At 39.2% G+C, this 21,980-nt stretch overlaps 1 protein-coding gene across 4 annotated transcripts in view; it reads right to left on the reverse strand.

The window, feature by feature from the left end:
• The window catches only part of OCRL (OCRL inositol polyphosphate-5-phosphatase), a 56,646-nt gene extending 38,427 nt beyond the window's left edge, over nt 1–18,219 (reverse strand). For 2 of the 4 annotated variants that reach the window (XM_067724146.1, XM_067724144.1), the window contains exons 1-4: nt 18,044–18,219; nt 17,698–17,777; nt 12,089–12,168; nt 9,379–9,417 (exon numbers count right to left, since the gene is read on the reverse strand). In XM_067724146.1, the coding sequence (XP_067580247.1) occupies nt 9,379–9,417; nt 12,089–12,168; nt 17,698–17,777; nt 18,044–18,082 (238 nt within the window). In that variant the 5' untranslated portion in view covers nt 18,083–18,219. Of the gene's footprint in view, nt 1–9,378; nt 9,418–12,088; nt 12,169–16,899; nt 16,935–17,697; nt 17,778–18,043 lie in introns of those variants that run through there. The other 2 variants (XM_067724145.1, XM_067724147.1) reach the window with 2 other exon arrangements.
• Between the last annotated feature and the right edge of the window lie 3,761 nt (nt 18,220–21,980).

Below are 21,980 nucleotides of genomic sequence, written 5' to 3' on the forward strand. Positions count from 1 at the left end.
CTATGTGCTAGAGACCCAGACTTTACTTCTGAGCTTCAGATGCATACATTCAACTGCCAATTTATCACCTACACTCAGATGTCTCAAAGAAATCTCAAAGTAAACATAGCTAAAACTGAATTCGTGACCCCTACCCCAGGAAAACTCATTCCTCCTTCAACGTTCTTATTTCTGCAAATGGTACCACCATCCACATTCATGCCAGAAATCTCGGATTCATCCTTGACACTTCTGCTCACCCCCTGCACCCACACCAACCTCTGTTGATTTAACCTCCAAAAACATTTATCAGATCTGTCCACTTCTCTCCATTCTTACTCTCTAGCTTAAACTACTGAAGGAGGCTCCTAACTGGCACCCAAACATAGGCATAAAATCCTTCATATTCTTTCAATTTTTAGAAATCTGTAAATCCAGATTCCTTATCATGGCTTACGAGACCCTACTGGATCTGGTCCTAGCCTGTCCTACCTTGTGCCTGAGCCTTCTTTCAGGCATCCTGGCCTTCTTTCATTTCAAAGAAAGTGTCAAACTACTTCCCAAATTGGGGCCTTTTCACATGCAGTTCCTTTTACCTGGAATACTCTTCCCCATTTTCACCTGTCTCTTACTTATCCCCTCTGGTCTCAATTTAAATGTCACTTCTTCAAAGAGGCCTTCCCTGAGTACCCTGCCTAATTTAGTTAGCACTCTTATAAACTCTCTGTATTTCTCCTTGATAGCATTTATCAAAACTGCAATTATGGGCAATTCCCTGGCAGTCCAGTGATTAGGATCCTGGGCTTCCACTGCAGAGGGCCTGGGTTTGATCCCTGGTCAGGAAACTGAAATCCCACAAACCACGCGGTGTGGCCAAAATAACCCCACCAAAACAAACCAAAAAACCCCCCTGCAATGATACGACTATACCTTATCAGTTTAAATTCTGTTTCCTTCACTAAGTTTCATGAAGTACCATGACTACATTGCTTTCTGCTATATCCCCAGAACACAGCGTCTGGCACATGAAAGGTATTCACATGTTTATGGAATGCATTAATGGGTTATAGGCATCTACGTGACACTAGCATCAAACAGCACAGAAGCAAGAACCAAGGCTGGAGGAGCAACCTTACCTATGCTGTTCTCTACTGATTGTGCAGCACTTAGAATAGTGCCTGGCAAATAGAAGGCACTCGACAAATATTTGTTGAATAATGAATAAAAGAGGGTTTAATATTAGGGAATTAGTGTAATACAGTCCATCAATAGGTCAAATAAGGAAGAACAATATAACTATCTCTATAAATACAAAAGACGTTTGATAAAATTCAATATACATTCACCATTTTAAAAACCACACAAACTTGAAATAAATGCAGTTTCTTAACATGGTTTTAAAAAACCCTATCAAATCAACAGGCAACAACATCCTCAACAGTGAAGCACCACTTGAGGCATTCTCACTGAAACCAGGACCTAAACATAAATCATCATCATTATTTAACGTTGATCTCCAAATTCTTGTTGGTGTAATGAGACATGAAGCAAAACTAATAGTTATAGCTACTAGAAAGAGACAAAACTACTACTTGCAGATGACTAGGGCTGTCTATCAAAACCAAAAAAGAAAATAAACAGCCCCCCCAAAATAAAAATAAATTTCTGTAAAGTGGCTGGATAAAAGGTAAATATCTAAAATTCAACAGCTGCTCTGTATACTAGTAATAAGCAATTAGAAGATAAGAGAAAAAAGGTTCCACTGACAATAGCAGCAAACAAATAAAATCCATCAAAAAACAGTTAACCTACAAATGTATGATAGCTATGAAGAAACCACAAAATGTTACTGAGAGATATAAAGAGAAACTGAGTAAGTAGAGATAGATATACCATGTTCCTTGACAGTGACTTAATTTTATAAAGGAGTTAATTTAATAAAATTTGGTGCATATCTATGGTGAAATATTAGCCATTAAAAATCATGGTTTTGGAGGAAACAAGATGGCGGAGTAGAAGGACGAGCTCTCACTCTCTCTTGCGGGAACACCAGAATCACAACTAGCTGCCAGACAATCATCGACAGGAAGACACTGGAACTTACCAAAAAAGATACCCCACATCCAAAGACAAAGGAGAAGCCACAATGAGACGGTAGGAGGGGCACAATCACAGTAAAATCAAATCCCATAACTGGTGGGTGGGTGACTCACAGACTGCCGAACAATTATACCACAGAAGTCCACCCACCGGAGTGAAGGTTCTGAGCCCCACGTCAGGCTTCCCAACCTGGGGGTCCGGCAATGGGAGGAGGAATTCCTAGAGAATCAGACTTTGAAGCCTAGTGGGATTTGACTGCAGGACTTCGACAGGACTGGGGGAAACAGAGACTCCACTCTTGGAGGGCACACACAAAGTAGTGTGCGCATCGGGACCCAGGGGAAGGAGCAGTGACCCCGGGGGGGACTGAACCAGACCTACCTGCTAGTGTTGGAGGGTCTCCTGCAGAGGCGGGGGGGTGGCTCTGTTTCACCGTGGGGACAAGGACACTGGAAGCAGAAGTACTAGGAAGTACTCGTTGGTGTGAGCCCTCCCAGAATCTGTCATTAGCCCCACCAAAGAGCCCAGGTAGGCTCCAGTGTTGGGTTGCCTCAGGCCAAACAACCAACAGGGAGGGAACCCAGCCCCACCCATCAACAGTCAAGTGGATTAAAGTTTTACTGAGCTCTGCCCACCAGAGCAACAGTCAGCTCTACCCACCACCAGTCCCTCCCATCAAGCCTCTTAGATAGCCTCATCCACCAGACGGCAGACAGCAGAAGCAAGAAGAACTACAATCCTGCAGCCTGTGGAACAAAAACCACATTCACAGGAAGACAGACAAGATGAAAAGGCAGAGGGCTATATACCAGATGAAGGAACAATATAAAACCCCAGAAAAACAACTAAATGAAGTGGAGATAGGCAACCTTCCAGAAAAAGAATTCAGAATAATGATAGTGAAGATGATCCAGGACCTCGGAAAAAGAATGGAGGCAAAGATGGAGAAGATGCAAGAAATGTTTAACAAAGACTTAGAAGAATAAAAGAACAAACATCTAGAAGAATTAAAGACCAGAGATGAACACCACAATAACTGAGATGAAAGCTACACTAGAAGGAATCAATAGCAGAATAACTGAGGCAGAAGAACGGATAAGTGACCGGAAAGACAGAATGGTGGAATTCACTGCTGCGGAACAGACTAAAGAAAAAAGAATGAAAAGAAATGAAGACAGCCTAAGAGACCACTAAGACAACATGAGACGCAAGAACATTCGCATTATAGGGGTCCCAGAAGGAGAAGAGAGAGAGAAAGGACCCGAGAAAATATTTGAAGAGATTATAGCCGAAAACTTCCCTAACATGGGAAAGGAAATGGCCACCCAGGTCCAGGAAGTGCAGCGAGTCCAATAAAGGATAAACCCAAAGAGAAACACACAGAAACACATAGTAATCAAATTGGCAAAAATTAAAGACAAAGAAAAATTAGTCAAAGCGCAAGGGAAAAACGACAAATAACATACAAGGGAACTCCCATAAGGTTAACGGCTGATTTCTCTGCAGAAACTCTACAAGCCAGAAGGGAGTGGCATGATATACTTAAAGTGATGAAAGGGAAGAACCTACAACCAAGATTACTCTACCCGGCAAGGATCTCATTCAGATTCGATGGAGAAATCAAAAGCTTTACAGACAAGCAAAAGCTAAGAGAATTCAGCACCACCAAACCAGCTCTACAACAAATGCTAAAGGAACTTCTCTAAGTGGGAAACACAAGAGAAGAAAGGGACCTACAAAAACAAACCCAAAACAATTAAGAAAATGGTCATAGGAACATACATATTGATAATTACCTTAAACGTGAATGGATTAAATGCTCCAACCCAAAGACACAGACTCACTGAATGGATACAAAAACAAGACCCATATATATGCTGTCTATAAGAGACTCACTTCAGACCTAGAGAAACATACAGACTGAAAGTGAGGGGTTGGAAAAAGATATTCCATGCAAATGGAAATCAAAAGAAAGCTGGAGTAGCAATACTCATATCGGATAAAATAGACTTTAAAATAAAGAATGTTACAAGAGACAAGGAAGAACACTACATAATGGTCAAGGGATCAATCCAAGAAGAAGATATAACAATTATAAATATATATGCACCCAACACAGGAGCACCGCAATACATAAGGCAACTGCTAACAGCTATAAAAGAGGAAATTGACAGTAACACAATAATAGTGGGGGACTTGAACACCTCACTTACACCAATGGACAGATCATCCAAACAGAAAATTAATAACGAAACACAAGCTTTAAATGACACAATAGACCAGATAGATTTAATTGATATTTATAGGACATTCCATCCAAAAACAGCAGATTACACTTTCTTCTCAAGTGCGCACGGAACATTCTCCTGGATAGATCACATCTTGGGTCACAAATCAAGCCTCAGTAAATTTAAGAAAATTGAAATCATATCAAGCATCTTTTCTGACCACAAAGCTATGAGACTAGAAATGAATTACAGGGGAAAAACCGTAAAAAACACAAACACATGGAGGCTAAACAATACGTTACTAAATAACCAAGAGATCACTGAAGAAATCAAAGAGGAAATAAAAACCTACCTAGAGACAAATGACAATGAAAACACGACAATCCAAAACCTATGGGATGCAGCAAAAGCAGTTCTAAGAGGGAATTTTATAGCTATACAAGCCTACCTCAAGAAACAAGAAAAATCTCAAGTAAACAATCTAAACTCACACCTAAAGGAACTAGAGAAAGAAGAACAAACAAAACCCAAAGTTAGCAGAAGGAAAGAAATCATAAAGATCAGAGCAGAAATAAATGAAATAGAAACAAAGAAAACAATAGCAAAGATCAATAAAACTAAAAGCTGTTTCTTTGAGAAGATAAACAAACTTGATAAACCATTAGCCAGACTCATCAAGAAAAAGAGGGAGGACTCCAATCAATAAAATTAGAAAGGAAAAAGGAGAAGTTACAACAGACACCGCAGAAATACAAAGCGTCCTAAGAGACTACTACAAGCAACTCTATGCCAATAAAATGGACAACCTGGAAGAAATGGACAAATTCTTAGAAAGGTATAACCTTCCAAGACTGAACCAGGAAGAAACAGAAAATATGAGCAGACCAATCACAAGTAATGAAGTTGAAACTGTGATTAAAAATCTTCCAATAAACAAAAGTCCAGGACCAGATGGCTTCACAGGTGAATTCTATCAAACATTTAGAGAAGAGGTAACACCCATCCTTCTCAAACTCTTCCAAAAAACTGCAGAGGAAGGAACACTCCCAAACTCATTCTATGAGGCCACCATCACCCTGATACCAAAACCAGACAAAGATCCTACAAAAAAAGAAAATTACAGACCAATATCACTGCTGAATATAGATGCAAAAATCCTCAACAAAATACTAGCAAACAGAATCCAACAACACTTTAAAAGGATCATACACCACGATCAAGTGGGATTTATTCCAGGGATGCAAGGATTCTTCAATATATGCAAATCAATCAATGTGATACACCATACTAACAAACTGAAGAATAAAGACCATGATCATCTCAATAGATGCAGGAAAAGCTTTTGACAAAATTCAACACCCATTTATGATAAAAACTCTCCAGAAAGTGGGCATAGAGGGAACCTACCTCAACATAATAAAGCCCATATACGACAAACCCACAGCGAACATCATTGTCAATGGTGAAAAACTGAAAGCATTTCCTCTAAGATCAGGAACGAGACAAGGATGTCCACTCTCACCACTATTATTCAACATAGTTTTGGAAGTCCTAGCCACGGCAATCAGAGAAGAAAAAGAAATAAAAGGAATACAAATTGGAAAAGAAGTAAAACTGTCACTGGTTGCAGATGGCATGATACTATACATAGAGAATCCTAAAAATGCCACCAGAAAACTACTAGAGCTAATCAATGAATTTGGTAAAGTTGCAGGATACAAAATTAATGCACAGAAATCTCTTGCATTCCTATACACTAATGATGAAAAATCTGAAAGAGAAATTATGGCAACACTCCCATTTACCATTGCAACAAAAAGAATAAAACACCTAGGAATAAACCTACCTAGGGAGACAAAAGACCTGTATGCAGAAAACTATAAGACACTGATGAAAGAACTTAAAGATGATACCAACAGATGGAGAGATATACCATGTTCTTGGATTGGAAGAATCAATATTGTGAAAATGACTATACTACCCAAAGGAATCTACAGATTCAATGCAATCCCTATCAAATTACCAATGGCATTTTTTACGGAACTAAAACAAATCATCTTAAAATTTGTATGGAGACACAAAAGACCCTGAATAGCAAAAGTAGTCTTGAGGGAAAAAAACGGAGCTGGAGGAATCAGACTCCCTGACTTCAGACTATACTGCAAAGCTACAGTAATCAAGACAATATGGTACTGGCACAAAAACAGAAATATAGATCAATGGAACAGGATAGAAATCCCAGAGATAAATCCACACACCTATGGTCAACTAATCTATGACAAAGGAGGCAAGGATATACAATGGAGAAAAGACAGTCTCTTCACTAAGTGGTACTGGGAAAACATGACAGCTACATGTAAAAGAATGAAATTATAACACTCCCTAACACCATACACAAAAATAAACTCAAAATGGATTAGAGACCTAAATGTAAGAACAGACACTATAAAACTCTCAGAGGAAAACAGAGGAAGAACACTCTTTGACATAAATCACAGCAACTTTTTTTTTGGTCCACCTCCTAGAGTAATGGAAATAAAAACAAAAATAAATAAATGGGACCTAATGAAACTTTAAAGCTACATCTGAAGTTTCCACAGCAAAGGAAACCATAAACAAGACTAAAAGATAACCCTCAGAATGGGAGAAAATATTTGCAAACGAATCAATGGACAAAGGATTAATCTCCAAAATATATAAACAGCTAATGCAGTTCAATAGTAAAAAAACAAACAACCCAATCCAAAATGGGCAGAAGACCTAAATAGACATTTCTCCAAAGGAGACATACAGATGGCCAAGAAGCACATGAAAAGCTGCTCAACATCACTAATTATTAGAGAAATGCAAATGAAAACTACAATGAGGTATCATCTCACACCAGTTAGAATGGGCATCATCAGAAAATCTACAAACAACAAATGGTGGAGAGGGTGTGGAGAAAAGGGAACCCTCTTGCACTCTTGGTGGGAATGTAAATTGATACAGCCACTATGGAGAACAGTATGGAGGTTCCTTAAAAAACTAAAAATAGAATGACCATATGATCCAGCAATCCCACTACTGGGCATATACCCAGAGAAAACCATAATTCAAAAAGACACATGCACCGCAATGTTCATTGCAGCACTATTTACAATAGCCAGGTCATGGAAGCAACCTAAATGCCCATCGACAGACGAATGGATAAAGAAGTTGTTGTACATATATACAATGGACTATTACTCAGCCATAAAAAGGAACAAAATTGAGTCATTTGTTGAGACGTGGACGGATCTAGAGACTGTCATACAGGGTGAAGTAAGTCAGAAAGCAAAAAACAAATATCGTATATTAATGCATGTATGTGGAACCTAGAAACATGGTACAGATGAATCGATTTGCAAGGCAGAAGTTGAGATACAGATGTAGAGAATGGACGTATGGACACCAACGGGGGAAAACCGCGGTGGGGTGGGGATGGTGGTGTGCTGAATTGGGTGATTGGGCTTGACACTGATGTGTATAAAATTGATGACTAATAAGAACCTGCAGTATAAAAAACCAAACAAACAAATAAAATAACTAATACTAAAAAAAAAGAAAAAAAATCATGTTTTTAAATAATTTTAAATGACATGAGAAAAGGTCACAATATACTGTTAAATGAAAATGCAGGATAAAAACTACATATGAGGATTCCAACTATGTAAAAATATAAATAAAAGACTGGAAGGAGATACATAAAAATGTTAATTACAGTGGTGATCTCTAAGTCTCAGGAGCATAATTTTAATTTGATACTCCAAACTTTTCTGAATTTTCCAAATTGTACATAATGAGGATGTATTACCTGTAAAGGCACAGCTCAGTTTAACTTTTCAGCTTTGGATCAAATACCTATTTCCACACTAAGAACAGGACATTTAGGTATCTAATTTCAGCAGCAATGTCAGTCACTGCTGAACAAACTTTGCTCAAATTTTGCTTTATTAGTGCTGTTCTTGCCTTCTGCTTTTTCTGTACAATAAGACATAGCTATTAAGTTATTTGCTCTCTTGGATATGTGCAGTAGAAGCTAGAAGCTGGAAGTGCTCAGCCTTTCAGGATCAACCCTTAAGACTTCCAAAATCTATGACCAAAAGAAAGAATTAATAAACCCAAACCAGAAAAAGTCTATCTAAACTTCGCAATACAAAATAATAGTGCCAAGGACAGGGACTGTGTCTAAGCAAAATTATGTATAAACTGATAGTCCCAAGCTAAGGGCCAAGCCCCACTCATCCAAGGACTCAGCCAAGAGATAAGGTAACCCATTTGATTTAGATTCATGTGGTCATATACTCTTTCCCACAGCAAACACAGAGTAGATACAGTAGCTTTCAAGTGCCCATTTTCTCCTCCCTATGTTAACAGAGTACAATTTTAGATGATAAATGGAGAACAGCTTGCACAGAAAGTCAGTGATGATTTGCTTCAAACAGATAAAAATGAGAGAACAGAAACAGTGAGAAGGAAGACCATGTTCTCGCTGATAAAGAAATGCCTTGAGAGGATGGGCTTAAATAAAAGACCAAAATTATTTTAAGAAAAAAAAAAAGGTATCCCTGGTACAAGAGGGACTCTGTAGTCTCCCCAAATAATATAACAAACAAAGGAAAACATTATGATTTAACATGCAAAAATAAAAAATGGATGGGGGGAGAAAAGCTTAAAACATAACAGCAGTTGAAAAAAACACTCATAAACCTTATGTGCTTTAAACACTTTCTGGCCCCTCCTACAATTTTCAATTCCACAGTAATGACTTAACTGATAGCAACAATACTGGTAGTTCAAAGAAGTTCAGCATTAGAAAAGCAGATCATATTTTCAACTTTTTAAAGATTCTTGCCAGCCACCTGCTTTTACTTAAGCTTAGGCTAAATGTTTTTGGGAGGTAATGCTAATTTGTATGGCTGCCTTAAGAAAATGGAGAATACAGGATAAAATGGTAAGATAAAAGTTGTGCAAAAAAGGTGTCTTAAATACAGTAGGTATTCAAGTAAATATTTGTTGAATGAAAATCAACTCCATTCAGAAAGATACTCACTGTTTGAAGCTATGTCAATCAAAAGAGTTTCTTCTGCTTCTGAAGGAAAAGAAGAAAGAACAGAATCAGGGAAGAGAAAACCATTCATTTCAACCAAAAGAAGTATACACCTAACTAAATAACTACTTCTCTCAATCACCACTCCTAGGTTTTAGAACACATTATAAAAATCCTTTGCTTTTTTGTTTAGCATTTTTAAAGGGGATTTTAACAGCACTACGTTCTAAAGACTATGAGCAATTCAACTAAAAGAAAAATTAACTGAACAAGTAACCACATGGAATGCCTCAAAGCAAATCAAGCAATGACAATAGTAGGGAATATAACATGTTAATCCAAGTGAAGGTGTTTAATTCCCCTCAACTATAACACACTAACTTAATATAATCTAACTGTATCACTTAGATAATTCTTATAAAAAGCCGAGAAAGTGACCCCAAAGGCCTAAAGGTGAATTACCTTCTTAACTCAAATCTAGTCTCTGAAAATTTCCCAAGGACCTCATTACCTCCACCCCTGTCCCATACAGGAGCGGAGAATACTTGAAGTTCTTTATCTTCAGTCTACCATTAACACTTGTGGATCCAAGGCTTACCACACCCAACACGGAAGTATAAAATGGGCCAAAGAACAGTCTCCAAGTTCAGAGTCCTCTTTCCTATGGCTCACCTGGACTTCCTTCCTTACCTCTAGTGTCTAGACCCAACCCATCTCTTCCTCTCTGACTTCCCTGGATTTGGCCAACGGCATCTGCCCGACCCTCCTGGCTAGTTAAACTCTGGGTACTGACTCCTTGGGATTCGTTTGGATCTACCTTGGCCAAATGTAGTAGGCTCAGCCTTTTCTAGTTCCCTCACTAGCCTGGATTGTATATTTGGCTCCATTACTCAGGTGCAACAGAAGCAACTGATAATTACCTAAGTTGTCTAATATTAGAGAATAGTCTTGATACTTTTACTAGCATGATGAATGAAGCAAGGGACAACAGTGCATCAGGGCATCGGTATTACATGTTCACAACTGCTCTTTGATAACTTTAATTCTTTAAAATCGAAGTACTTAGAGACTTTTCAAAATAGATGTACAGGTTGGGAAACAAAGGATGTGAAAACTCAAGGAGGTAACCGTTCCTTTTGTCATGCGGAACTACTGTGTGTGTGCACACATATTTTCCTAGATTCCAATCTAGCAACCTGCCATCTATTTCTTATTAAAAATAAGACTAAGAGAAACAGGGTAAACAAGACTCTAGAAGTACTGATAGCACAAAAAGGTATAGAGTTAATAGGATACTAACGTCATGTTCTTTGGCTTTTCTCCTCCTTAAAGGGCTGAGCATGTAACAAAGGGTACTATACTATGAAAAGTGAGGTGACCACAGTAACTTACTATAGCATGCAGGTGCCTCGTTCAATATGTCTCTCTCACACAGGACAGGCTAAATGGCTAAATAAAAGACTTCATTCTTCTATACAATGTGTATTCTATTCACTGTGGGTATTTTTAATTCTTAATACATGCTCTCTTAAAAGGTCATGCCCACTTAGTATTTCTACTTACAGAGATAAATCCTAAGGAAATAAGAGACATGCAGGAAGATTCGTTACTTATTTATACTAACAAAAAATAACCTGAATGTCAAACACCGGGAATAACTACAGTATAGGCCATTCATAAAATGGAATAGTATACAGCTATTAATAGCATGTAAAAGCACTTATAATATGATGGCATGTGGAACAGACAAAAATCTACATACAGAATGAGTCCAACCCACCCTAAAAGTTGCAGGTGTAGAAAAAAGGAAAATGTTAGGTGTTTATCTCTGAAGGATGTGAATTTACTTATTTCCTTTATAATTTTCTGTTCTTTCCAAACTTTTTACAGTATATATATATATTAGTTTGGTGATAAAAAAAAGTTGAATGTAGTTTAAGAAAGAAGCCATGCAAGGTAGGATTCAAGTTTTCCAAGAAGCTACAGCTGACACAGAATGCCTGTCTGATGAAGCCAATGAACCCACTGGAAACACAATGCATTTGTTCTCTAATAATCTATTTCCTTTCTAGAGCAATGTGAAATGACAGAAGCAACACCTCCTACACAAACCTCCCAATTTTTGAGTCTCATTGTAGCAGATGAAATAACAGATTTTCTGTTCTCTTTCCCCAAATTCGAAGGCAGGAAGCCAAATATTTCCTCCCCAGAGTCGATTTTCTTATGATTCACCAATGCAAAGGTTTGAGAATCAGCACAATTGAGTGTAAGGTATTACAATCTGGCAAGGCTTGTTGCCAAATGTTTTAATTTCAAATAGTGTGGGGAGAAAGTGCTGAACGCATGTGAATTCAAGTGACCTTGATACTTTACAATGAGCAGTGTATCAGTTAAACCCAAGAATGTGATTTAAATCCACATATAGGTTCATCAGCATAAAAGACTACCTACATAGGTAACAGACTACATATATCTCTAACCCCAGCCAGGGTAGCAGGTAAGAATATATATATTTCAATATAATCCTTCAGGGTTCTTAAACAAAGCATTTATCATCTTCTCAATGGTAGATGAATAATGTTATCTTTTTGCACAGAGTGTAATACATTTCATTTTATGTGCAGTGACAAATTTAAATATGTATGGTATTATACAAAGCAATAATGACCAAGGAAAAACATTATAAAACTAGCTAAGCAATTAAAGCTAGTACCTTGAACACATCTAAAGTGGCTATTTATAGGAATGATATCTTGAACATGCTGTTCCTTCTTGTGCAACCGGATTATTAGCCTAGGAAACAGAAGAATGCATCAACGAATAGCTACTGAAAAACTCAAACATTTAACGACAAAATACATTGCTGTGTTGTTATACAAATCTAGTCTGTATTTATTAGACTTGCTGTATCTTGTTCCCTGGATCTGAGTATCATGATGATATTGCTTTAGGTCTAAAAGCATATTAGTGGTGATCAGTATCTGAATACCCACAGTTCTATGCCATAGAGAACATAAAGTAGTCTATGTCCTAAAAACAGTTTACAAACTTAAGAGCATGAATTACAGTGCACACACCTTCAGATTACGCATACCAGAGACAAGAACTAATAGCTAGGTGTGAAGTCCATGAGGGCAGGGACTATGGCTGTCTTTTCACCATAGTATTTCTAGCACCTAGTACAGTACCTGGCACATAGTAGTCACTCAAGTTTGTTGAATAAATGTATTATAAATTTCATCAATTAGCTTTCTGGTTATATTCCCATGGCTTTTATCAAAGAATGATTCTATCTCTTCAAACAAATATACAGGTTCATGGAGAAGTAAGAGGAGGTGCCCAGCCAGCTGAATCAGTCAAAATAATCCCAGTGACCAATAAGGTAGCAGATATCACAACCAGATTGCCTTTACATCCCTTGTGTTTTTCCCATGGTTTCTAATTTTATGATAGTACTTCTGGTAAGCATGACTGAACTTGGCCCCCCAGTATGAAATGCAAGATTTCTAAATTCCTATGTACTCCTGAAATACTAATTTTCATTTACTACTTATTCTTAGTGGCCCACAGTCAAGGTATAACCTACTGGTAAATGGCCATTCTGAACATCTCCCACCTTCCCCCCAAATCACTCTTCAAGTGGTTCTTTTTGCCAGGAACTCTCTTCTTTTGTTCCTGAGACCTAGCTCAACTATCACCTCCTCTGTGAAACTTGGCCTCATGCCCTTTGCCTGCCCCTCAAATAGAGCACTTAACACATTCTGTTATAGTTACATTTATTTCCCTCAGATTTGAGCTCCTTGAAAGCAAAGACCCTATCATATTCAGTTTTGTCACCTACCTAATAGATGCTCAATAAATATTGGTTGAATAAACAAACATTTAATTAAGCTATAAACAGATGAATTTCTAAATACACCTTTTCAACATGTGATATTAGAAGGCATTGTTCTGAAAGGTTTGATTTCCATTTTGTTGTCTTTTGGGGAGGCTTATCGTTTTAGCTTTTTGAAATTTTTTTCAAATGTGTTAACTTTGAAGGAGTTAACTTGGGGAAAGGAACTGCTTAGACAGGACTAAGGGAAATAAAAGTGTTGATGCTGTCTTTCTGCTCTGATCCTGCTTGCCTAATTTGCAGGGGTTTAATATTTTAAGGTGACTACAAGAATATAGGGCAGACCCTTTTCAAACTGCAAAGTTCATGAGTCAAGCAGAGAATCCTATAAACCCAGATGGAGACCAGAAAGTAGATAAGATTGACAAAGCAAGGGTCAAGGAGGATGAGCTTACTTTGAGGAAAATGAACACAAACCAATATAATTCCCAAGTAACATAGTATACAAATGGTGTTGAACATCAGCAGTAAAGATTCATCTGGATTGTATTGTTAAAAACCATCACAAAACAGACAATGACATGGATGGACCTTGAGGGCATTATGCTAAGTGAAATAAGTCAGACAGAGAAAGACAAATACCATATGATCTCACTTATGTGTGAAATCGAAAAACAAAAACCAAAATACTAAACTCACAGACACAGAGAACAGATTGGTGGTTGTCAGAGGCAGGTGGTGGTGGGGGGGATGAAATGGGTGAAGGGGGTCAAAAGGTACAAATTTCCAGTTATAAAATAGACAAGTCATGGGGATGTAATGTACAGCGTGATGACTATACTTAATAACAGTGTACTGTATATTTAAAAGTTTTTAAGAGAATAAATCTTATGGACCTAGTTGCAGGGCAGGAATAAAGAGGCAGACATAGAAAATGGACTTGAGGACACCGGGTGGGAGGGCGAAGCTAGGGCGAAGTGAGAGTAGCATCGACATACAATACACTACCGAACGTAAGATAACTGGACACTACCAAACATAAGGTAGATAGCTAGTGGGAAGCAGACGCATAGCACAGGGATATCAGCTCGGTGCTTTGTGACCGCCTGGAGGGGTGGGATAGGGAGGGTGGGAGGGGGGGAGATGCAAGAGGGAAGAGATATGGGAACATATGTATATGTATAACTGATTCACTTTGTTATAAAGCAGAAACTAACACACCATTGTAAAGCAATTATACCCCAATAAAGATGTTTAAAAAAAAAAAGATAATTGGCTGGTGGGAACCAGCAGCATAGCACAGGGATATCAGCTCCGGTGCTTTGCGATGACCTAGAGTGGTAGGATAGGGAGGGTGGGAGAGAGGCTCAACAGGGAGGGGCTATGGGGACATATGTATGCATATGGCTGATTCGCTTTGTTGTGCAACAGAAACTAACAGGGTATTGTGAAGCAATTATACTCCAATACAGATCTATTTTTAAAAAAGAGAGAGAGTAAATCTTAAAGGTTCTCATCACAACGGGGCTGCACTGGTGGCGCAGTGGTTAAGAATCCACCTTCCAATGCAGGGAACACAGGTTCGAGCCCTGGGCCAGGAAGATCCCACATGCCACGGAGCAACTAAGCCCGTGTGCCACAACTACTGAGCCCATGTGCCACAACTACTAAAGCCTGAGTGCCTAGAGCCCATGCTCTGCAACAAGAGAAGCCACCGCAATGAGAAGCCTGTGCACCGCAACGAAGAGTAGCCCCTGCTCGCCGCAACTAGAGAAAGCCTGTGCGCAGCAACGAAGACCCAATGCAGCCAAAAATAAAAATAAGTAAATAAATTTATAAAAAAAAAGTTCTCATCACAAGAAAAAAATTGTTGACTATGTGTGGTGATGAATGTTAGCAAGAATTATTGTGGTGATCATTTCATAATATATACAAGTATCAAGTAATTATGTTGTAAACCTGAAACTAATACAATGTTATACATCAATTATTTCTCAATTTAAAAAAGAAATGCAACCCCCCAAAAAAATACCCATCACAAAACATAAACTGGGAATTTAAGTTAATTCCACAAATATTTATTTAATATCTACTACATGTTAGTCACTAAATAAATTGTAACAAGAGAGTAGGGCAAAGAATAAGAATAAAAATTCTACCTAAATCTAATCATTCCTTTCAACACAGAAAGGTGAAAAATAATAGGTATATGGCAAAAAAATGGAAATCAGAATTTGGTAGTTGGAAACAGAAAAGAGTAAAAAATTGTGAATGCAGACCCAGCATTATCCCTAGGAAATACTTTGATTTGTTCAAGAAAGGTTAAAGATGAAACAACAGGTGGCATCATAATCCATTTGCCTTGAAAAAATGAATGTTAGTGTTTGATTCCTTGTGTGCAAAAAAGCCTTACCTTTAATTGTAATTTTAGTCTCTCAAGTAAATTTCTCCCATGGTTGATAGCAGGAACTACAGAACTAAAGAATGCAATAGGCTTCAAGTTCTAGGATAAAAAGGCCCAAAGTAAAAAAGTTCTGGACACTCAAGTCAGAGAAGGCACCCAAGAGACCAGGATTTGAGGGATATATATATATATATATATATATATATATATATATATATATATATATATATATATATATATATATATATGGTTTGACAGTATCAGGTGTCTCCAATAAATGATTTCAAAAGAAACTTCTCAGACAATGTAATGACTCAGACAAATGACTTAACCTCTCTGCACCTCAATTTCTATATCTAGAAAAGGGGGATGATGATGATGATATTACAATTTCACAGTAACCCTCACATGAGGGTTAAATGAACTAATTCATGAAATGCTTAGAAGAGTACCTGATACACATCAAGCCATTGAGTGTTAGTTGTGCTATACCCTTAAGTTTTACAGAACTGGAATACAGAATTTGATTTCTCTATGGGGAGGACACAAATAATCAGGAGAGCTACCACTGCAAGGTTAAAAGTTCTTCCAGTACAAGAGACCAGACAGAATGAGGCATTTTACCTCAAGGCCAGCTGCTCACTCCCTTATCAGCTGAATAGAGTTCCAAACCTACCAAACCAAGGGACCAGATCCTGGGATGTGGTCATCTCAACAATGTAGCTATTTTATTTAATCCTTATAATTTTGTTTTTAAGAAGAGGAAACCGAGGCACAAAAAATTTACTGATTTGCCCAAGGCTTACATCTTCCCACCCTATTCTTGCCTTTGGAAGTGGCAGTGGTGTTCCACTTTTCAATTCACTTTTCTGTTGAATTTACTTTCATTAAACTGGTCTTCCAGGGTTTGATGAAATCTGGGAAAAATAAAATGAATTTATCACATCAACAGAACTGACCAAGCAGGATCTAGGGAAGAGCTACCTCCATAGAACCAGTTGACGTCCAGTTGAGAGTGGCACCAAGAGCCTCAGAAAAGGGCAGGCTAGGCCAGTGTGAATTTCTTCTCTGTAAAGTGGACAGCATAGATAAAGACTGAGTCTGGACAATCTAAAAGCAGGGACTGAGAAAAATTGTTTTTAAGCAGAATCCAATGTTGGGGGATGGCAGGATTTAAATGATCAACAATTTAAAAATTTTCAGCGATCAACAATTCTTCACTGATGTCAAGAAACCAGTGAACAACCAGGGGAAGTGGCTTGGGCACACAGCGATAGGGACCTACCTATGATATGTGATGGTCATCAGGGATACTTTAGATGAGGCATTAGTGGCAAGGGAGATCAGCAGTATAGTGATGGCTTATCAAAATCTTTTGATCCATCAGTCAACAGTCTTTACTGAGCTCCTATGTGCAAGGCAGAGTGGAAGGTAACACACCCTGATGAAATGTCAAATGTCTACATTTCTACACATTTCATTACTTTTTCTAACTGTCAAGTCAATAAGTGAGGCAGTTACTGGCCTACACAAAACCATTACTGAATTAATGAATATGCCTCCAAGCACATGGAATAAGGGGGTGGTGAGACTGGAGGAACCAGCTGAATGAGGTTAAGAAAAGGCACCTCTGTAAGGTTAACAATGAAGCGTTTCTACAGTACTTACACTTTTTGTAAACCACTTTCGCATTTATTCTCCCAGTTAAAACTCCAAAGGCTATAAATTAAAGCAGTTAATGTTTTTATTAAACTGATGAGGACACTAAGGCCCAGAAAGCTTTACTGACTAGCCCAGGATTACACAACCCATGTCAGTTGCAGGGGCAGGAACTAAGAACCCAGGCTTCCTGCTTCCCCGCCCATTGAGTCCTTCCACTGAGCCACAAGGACAGGAGCAATCAATCCACCGGCTTGGAAGTTGGGGACAAAGCTCGGTGGTTAGAGCAATGGCACGTCACACCTGGGCCCGAACCTGTTGCCTGCGCAGCCTCAGTGGGAGGAGGGTGGGTGGCTTGTCGCGGTTTGGGGTTGGGAGGTAATGGCAGGCTCCCCTTCTCTGTGGGTATCAGGTGGTTACTTACTCATACTGCCCGTTCCTCTGGACTAGGGTCAGGGCGCAGGGCTCCCGGACAGGACCCTTTATCTCCATACCCTCGATAGTATGCAGGCGCTAGTCAAGGGTCTCTTCTAGAAGCGCTGCCCGGAAGGGGACCCGCGGTGTGGGGTGGAGGGAAGCTCCCGCCCCTCAGCCCACCCTCCCTCCCCAGGGTCGGAGACAGCGCCTCCCGCGCTGGCCCCCCTCCCCCGCTCGGCTCGGCCTCGGGTCCTGACCGGCCCCTAGCCGCCCCTCTGCTGCGATCCGCAGTCCCGCGGACCCCCGCCTCCGCCCCGCGCGGCCTCCCCTCCCCCCTTCTCTCAGGCGGATACGGCAAGGGGCTGGACTCCAAGCGGGAGCGGCGGCTCCATCCCGGCAGCTTCCAGGCTCGGCGGGGCTGCGGACTGCGGGCGGATCCGACGACACTGCCTCCCGCGTCCTCACACCCCCTCGCTTCGGCTGCACGTCCTTAGAGAAACGGCTCCGTGCCGGGCACGGGGTGCCGGGCGCGAGGAGCCGGGAGCCGGGAGCCGGGAGCCGGGAGCCTGACCCGAGAGAGAGCGGCGCCTCCCGCCCCCGCCAGTTTTCCAGGCCGCCGCAGATTCCGCCCCCTGCGGCCAACCTGCGGAACTGCAGGGAGAGACCCGTCGGACCGGGGGCGTCTTCCCCACATCCAGCAAGGGATACGCTTTCAATGCTGCCTGTGACAACAGACTTGTTCTGGTGACTTTGAAGATTGCCATAGAACCAAAGCACAGTCATACCAATGAGGGAACTCAAAGGTGTTGGGGCTACTAGGACCTACGTCATCCATTCAAAAAATCCTTGTTATGGTTAATAGAATGCACCGTACTGATTACCATACCTCTCAGATATCCCCCCCTACTTCTTCCTTCCACCACCTAACTAGGGAAAATCCCCAAAGCTCAGACCTTTGCTTTCTTTGGTCCCCCTCTAGGTCACCTCTAAGCAGGCAAAGACCAAATATATATCTCTGGCCCAGATCCCTTGCCTAATATAACCCATTGTTACCAAAGCATTGGATGAAAAAACTAACTCATCGTTATTTCACACAGTGACCCGGGCTTGAAATTTCAAAGCCATGTGCTTGCTTCCTCTCTCCTAATTGCTCTGTAGCCAATCAGCCAACAAATCTTGTTAATATGTTCTTTGGAATTACTTTTAGGTTCCTTGTTTTCTCACCATTCAAACTGCCATCACTTTAGCGTAAGCCCTTGTGATATCACCTTTGACCATTTTACTCTGTTGACAGTCATAAGAATATTCTTCCCAGAGTAATGTTTCAATTGTGTTATTCATTTGCTCAAGAATCTACCATGACCTATATTTCAAGACTGATTTAAACCGATAGTAATTAAGACAGTGTGGTATGGAGGTAGACAGACCAATGGAACCAAATACAGAGTCCCAAAACAGATCTACACATATATGGAAAGTTGTTATGCAGCATATTTGACATTTCAAATCAGTGAGGGAAAATGGATTATCCACTAAATGGTGCTGGAACTATTGATAATCGACATGGAAAATTATAAAATTAGATCCCTATCTCACACCACAGAGAAAAAAAATCAATATCTGGTGGAATAAAGATCTAAATGTGAAAAGCAAATCTTTACAACTTTCAGAAGAAAATAGAATATCATTATGACCTTGGAATAGGGAACGAGAATGATTACTTAAGACACTAAAAAGCACAAACAATAAAGGAATTGATTGACACATTTAACTACATTAAATTTCAAAATGTATGCACTTCGAGATAACATAAACAACTTAAAAGACAAGCCACAGACTGGGAAAATATGTTTTCAATGCATATAACTAACAAAGGATAATCTATGAGGTTCTACACTCTAGCTGTCATCACCTCTCTGACTTCCTCTCCCACCACTCTCTCCAACTCACTCTGCTTAATCAAACACTGCTCCATGATATTCCTAGGACTTGCCAGGCACACTCTTGCCTCAGGGCCTTTGCACTTGCTGTTCACTCTGCCTGCACTCTTACCTTCTCAGGTCTTCGCTCAAAACTCACTTTCTCAGTGAGGTCTTCCTAGAGAACTTTACTTAAAATTGCAGTTCAACAATTTCCTTTCCCACTCCCATACACACATGCTCCCTATCCCTCTTCCCTATTAATTTTTTCTCCAGAGGATTTATCATTATCCATTATTCTATCTATTTTACTTATCAATTGTGTTTATTGTTTAGCTTCCCCTACTAGAATGTAAGTTCCATGAGGGCAGGGATTTTTATCTGTTTGGATTATTCTTGCATTCCCAGTGCCTAGAACCGTTCCTGGAACAAAGTAGATGCTAGAAAAATATTGATTAAGTGTTTTGGTTTTTTGGCTGCAAGGCATGTGGGATCCTAGTTCCCTGACCAGGGATCGAACCCACACCCCCTGCATAGGAAAGTGAAGTCTTAAGCACTGGACCACCAGGGAAGTCCCATGATTAAATGAATGAATGAATTCGTATCTAGAATGTATAAGAACCCCTACAAATCAGTGAGAAAAATAGGAAAGAAACCTAGCAGAAAAACTGACAAGATATATGAATAAGCAATTCATAGTCAAGGAAATCCAAATGGGCCAAAAGGACATGAAAGGGTGCTTCACCTCATTACTACTCAGGGAAATGAAAAATTCAAGCTATTGCAGCAACATGGATGGACCTAGAGATACTCATACTGAGTGAAGTAAGTCACACAGAGAAAGACAAATATCATATGATATCGCTTATATGTGGAATCTAAAAAAAGGCTACAAATGAACTTATCTACAAAACCGAAATAGAGTTACAGATGTAGAAAATAAACTTGTGGTTACCAGTGAGTAAAGGGAGGAGGGATAAATTGGAAGATTGGGATTGACACATACACACTACTATATATGAAAAAGATAACTAAAAAGGACCTACTGTATAGCACAGGGCACTCTACTCAATACCCTGTAATGGCCTATGTGGGAAAAGATTCTAAAAAAAGAGTGGATTTATGTACTTGTATAATAGATTCACTTTGCTGTACACCTGAAACTAACACAACATTGTAAATCAATTATACCCCAGTAAAAATTTAAAAAAATTCAAGCCACGAGATACTATGAAACAATCATTGCTTTGACAAAAATGTAAAAATTCAGACAATACCAACTGCTGTTGAGAATGTAGAACAGATAGAACTCTGATCACTGCTATAAGGAGTATAGGTTGGTAGAACTGCTATGAAGAGCCATTTGACATTGTATAATAAAGTTGTATAGGTAATACCCTTCAACCCAGAAATTCCATTTCTAGGTACAGACCTGGGCAAAATTCTAACCTTTGTGCACAAGGAGACATGTAAAAGAATGCTCATTGCAGCATGATTGGTAATCTCAAAAAAAAAAAAAAGGAAGCAAATTAAATGTCCATCAGTAGGTGAATGAATAAATAAATCATGGTATTCATGAAGTTGAATACTATTTTGAAATTAAAATGAATAGCTCAAGCTACATGTATGAACAGAGTAAAATCTCAAAAATATAATGTTGAGCATAAAGAGAAAATTACAAAACATGTACAGTATATAGTCTGAAAATATTACCTGTTGCTTATGGCTACATACATACAATAGTAATAATATATAAAACGTGAAAGGGCAGGATCATCACCAAATTCAAGAGAGGGAGAGGATTGAGACTGGGGAGGGGCATAGAAGAAATAACTATATCTGAAATATTTATTTCTTTAAACACAATCTGAAAGTGGATCTGGCCAGATTTGATAGAACTGGGTGGAGGGTACATATACTGGTTATGTTATTCCATGTACTTTCCTACATTTGAAAATGTTTGCAATCAATGAAAATGAAAAATGAAGAATTAATATGGAGGTGAGAGTTAGCAGTGTCAAATGCTGAAAACAGGACACGGAAAATGAAGATTGAGAGACTTTCTTGGATGTGTCAAGGAATTCACTGGAGACCACAAAATAAGTGGTTTTGATAAGTGGTCAGTAAGAGAGTAGCAACAAGGTTACAGGGAATTGAGGAGAGATGATATCCTGAGTAAATGGAGATGAGAGACCACATATTGAAGAAGTTTGGAAATAAAAAAAATACAATTTTAATTAAATTAGTTAGAAGGGTTGAACAGAAATTCTTGACAAAACATGAAGCCTCTTTAAAGCAAAGGAGAAGGAGCTAACGAAGAGGGGGACGTTTAAGATACTAGAAGAGGGAGGCAGAAAGGTTGCAAGAAAAA

The sequence above is a fragment of the Pseudorca crassidens genome, chromosome X, assembly GCF_039906515.1.
Source record: "Pseudorca crassidens isolate mPseCra1 chromosome X, mPseCra1.hap1, whole genome shotgun sequence".
Taxonomy (NCBI): Eukaryota; Metazoa; Chordata; class Mammalia; order Artiodactyla; family Delphinidae; genus Pseudorca; species Pseudorca crassidens.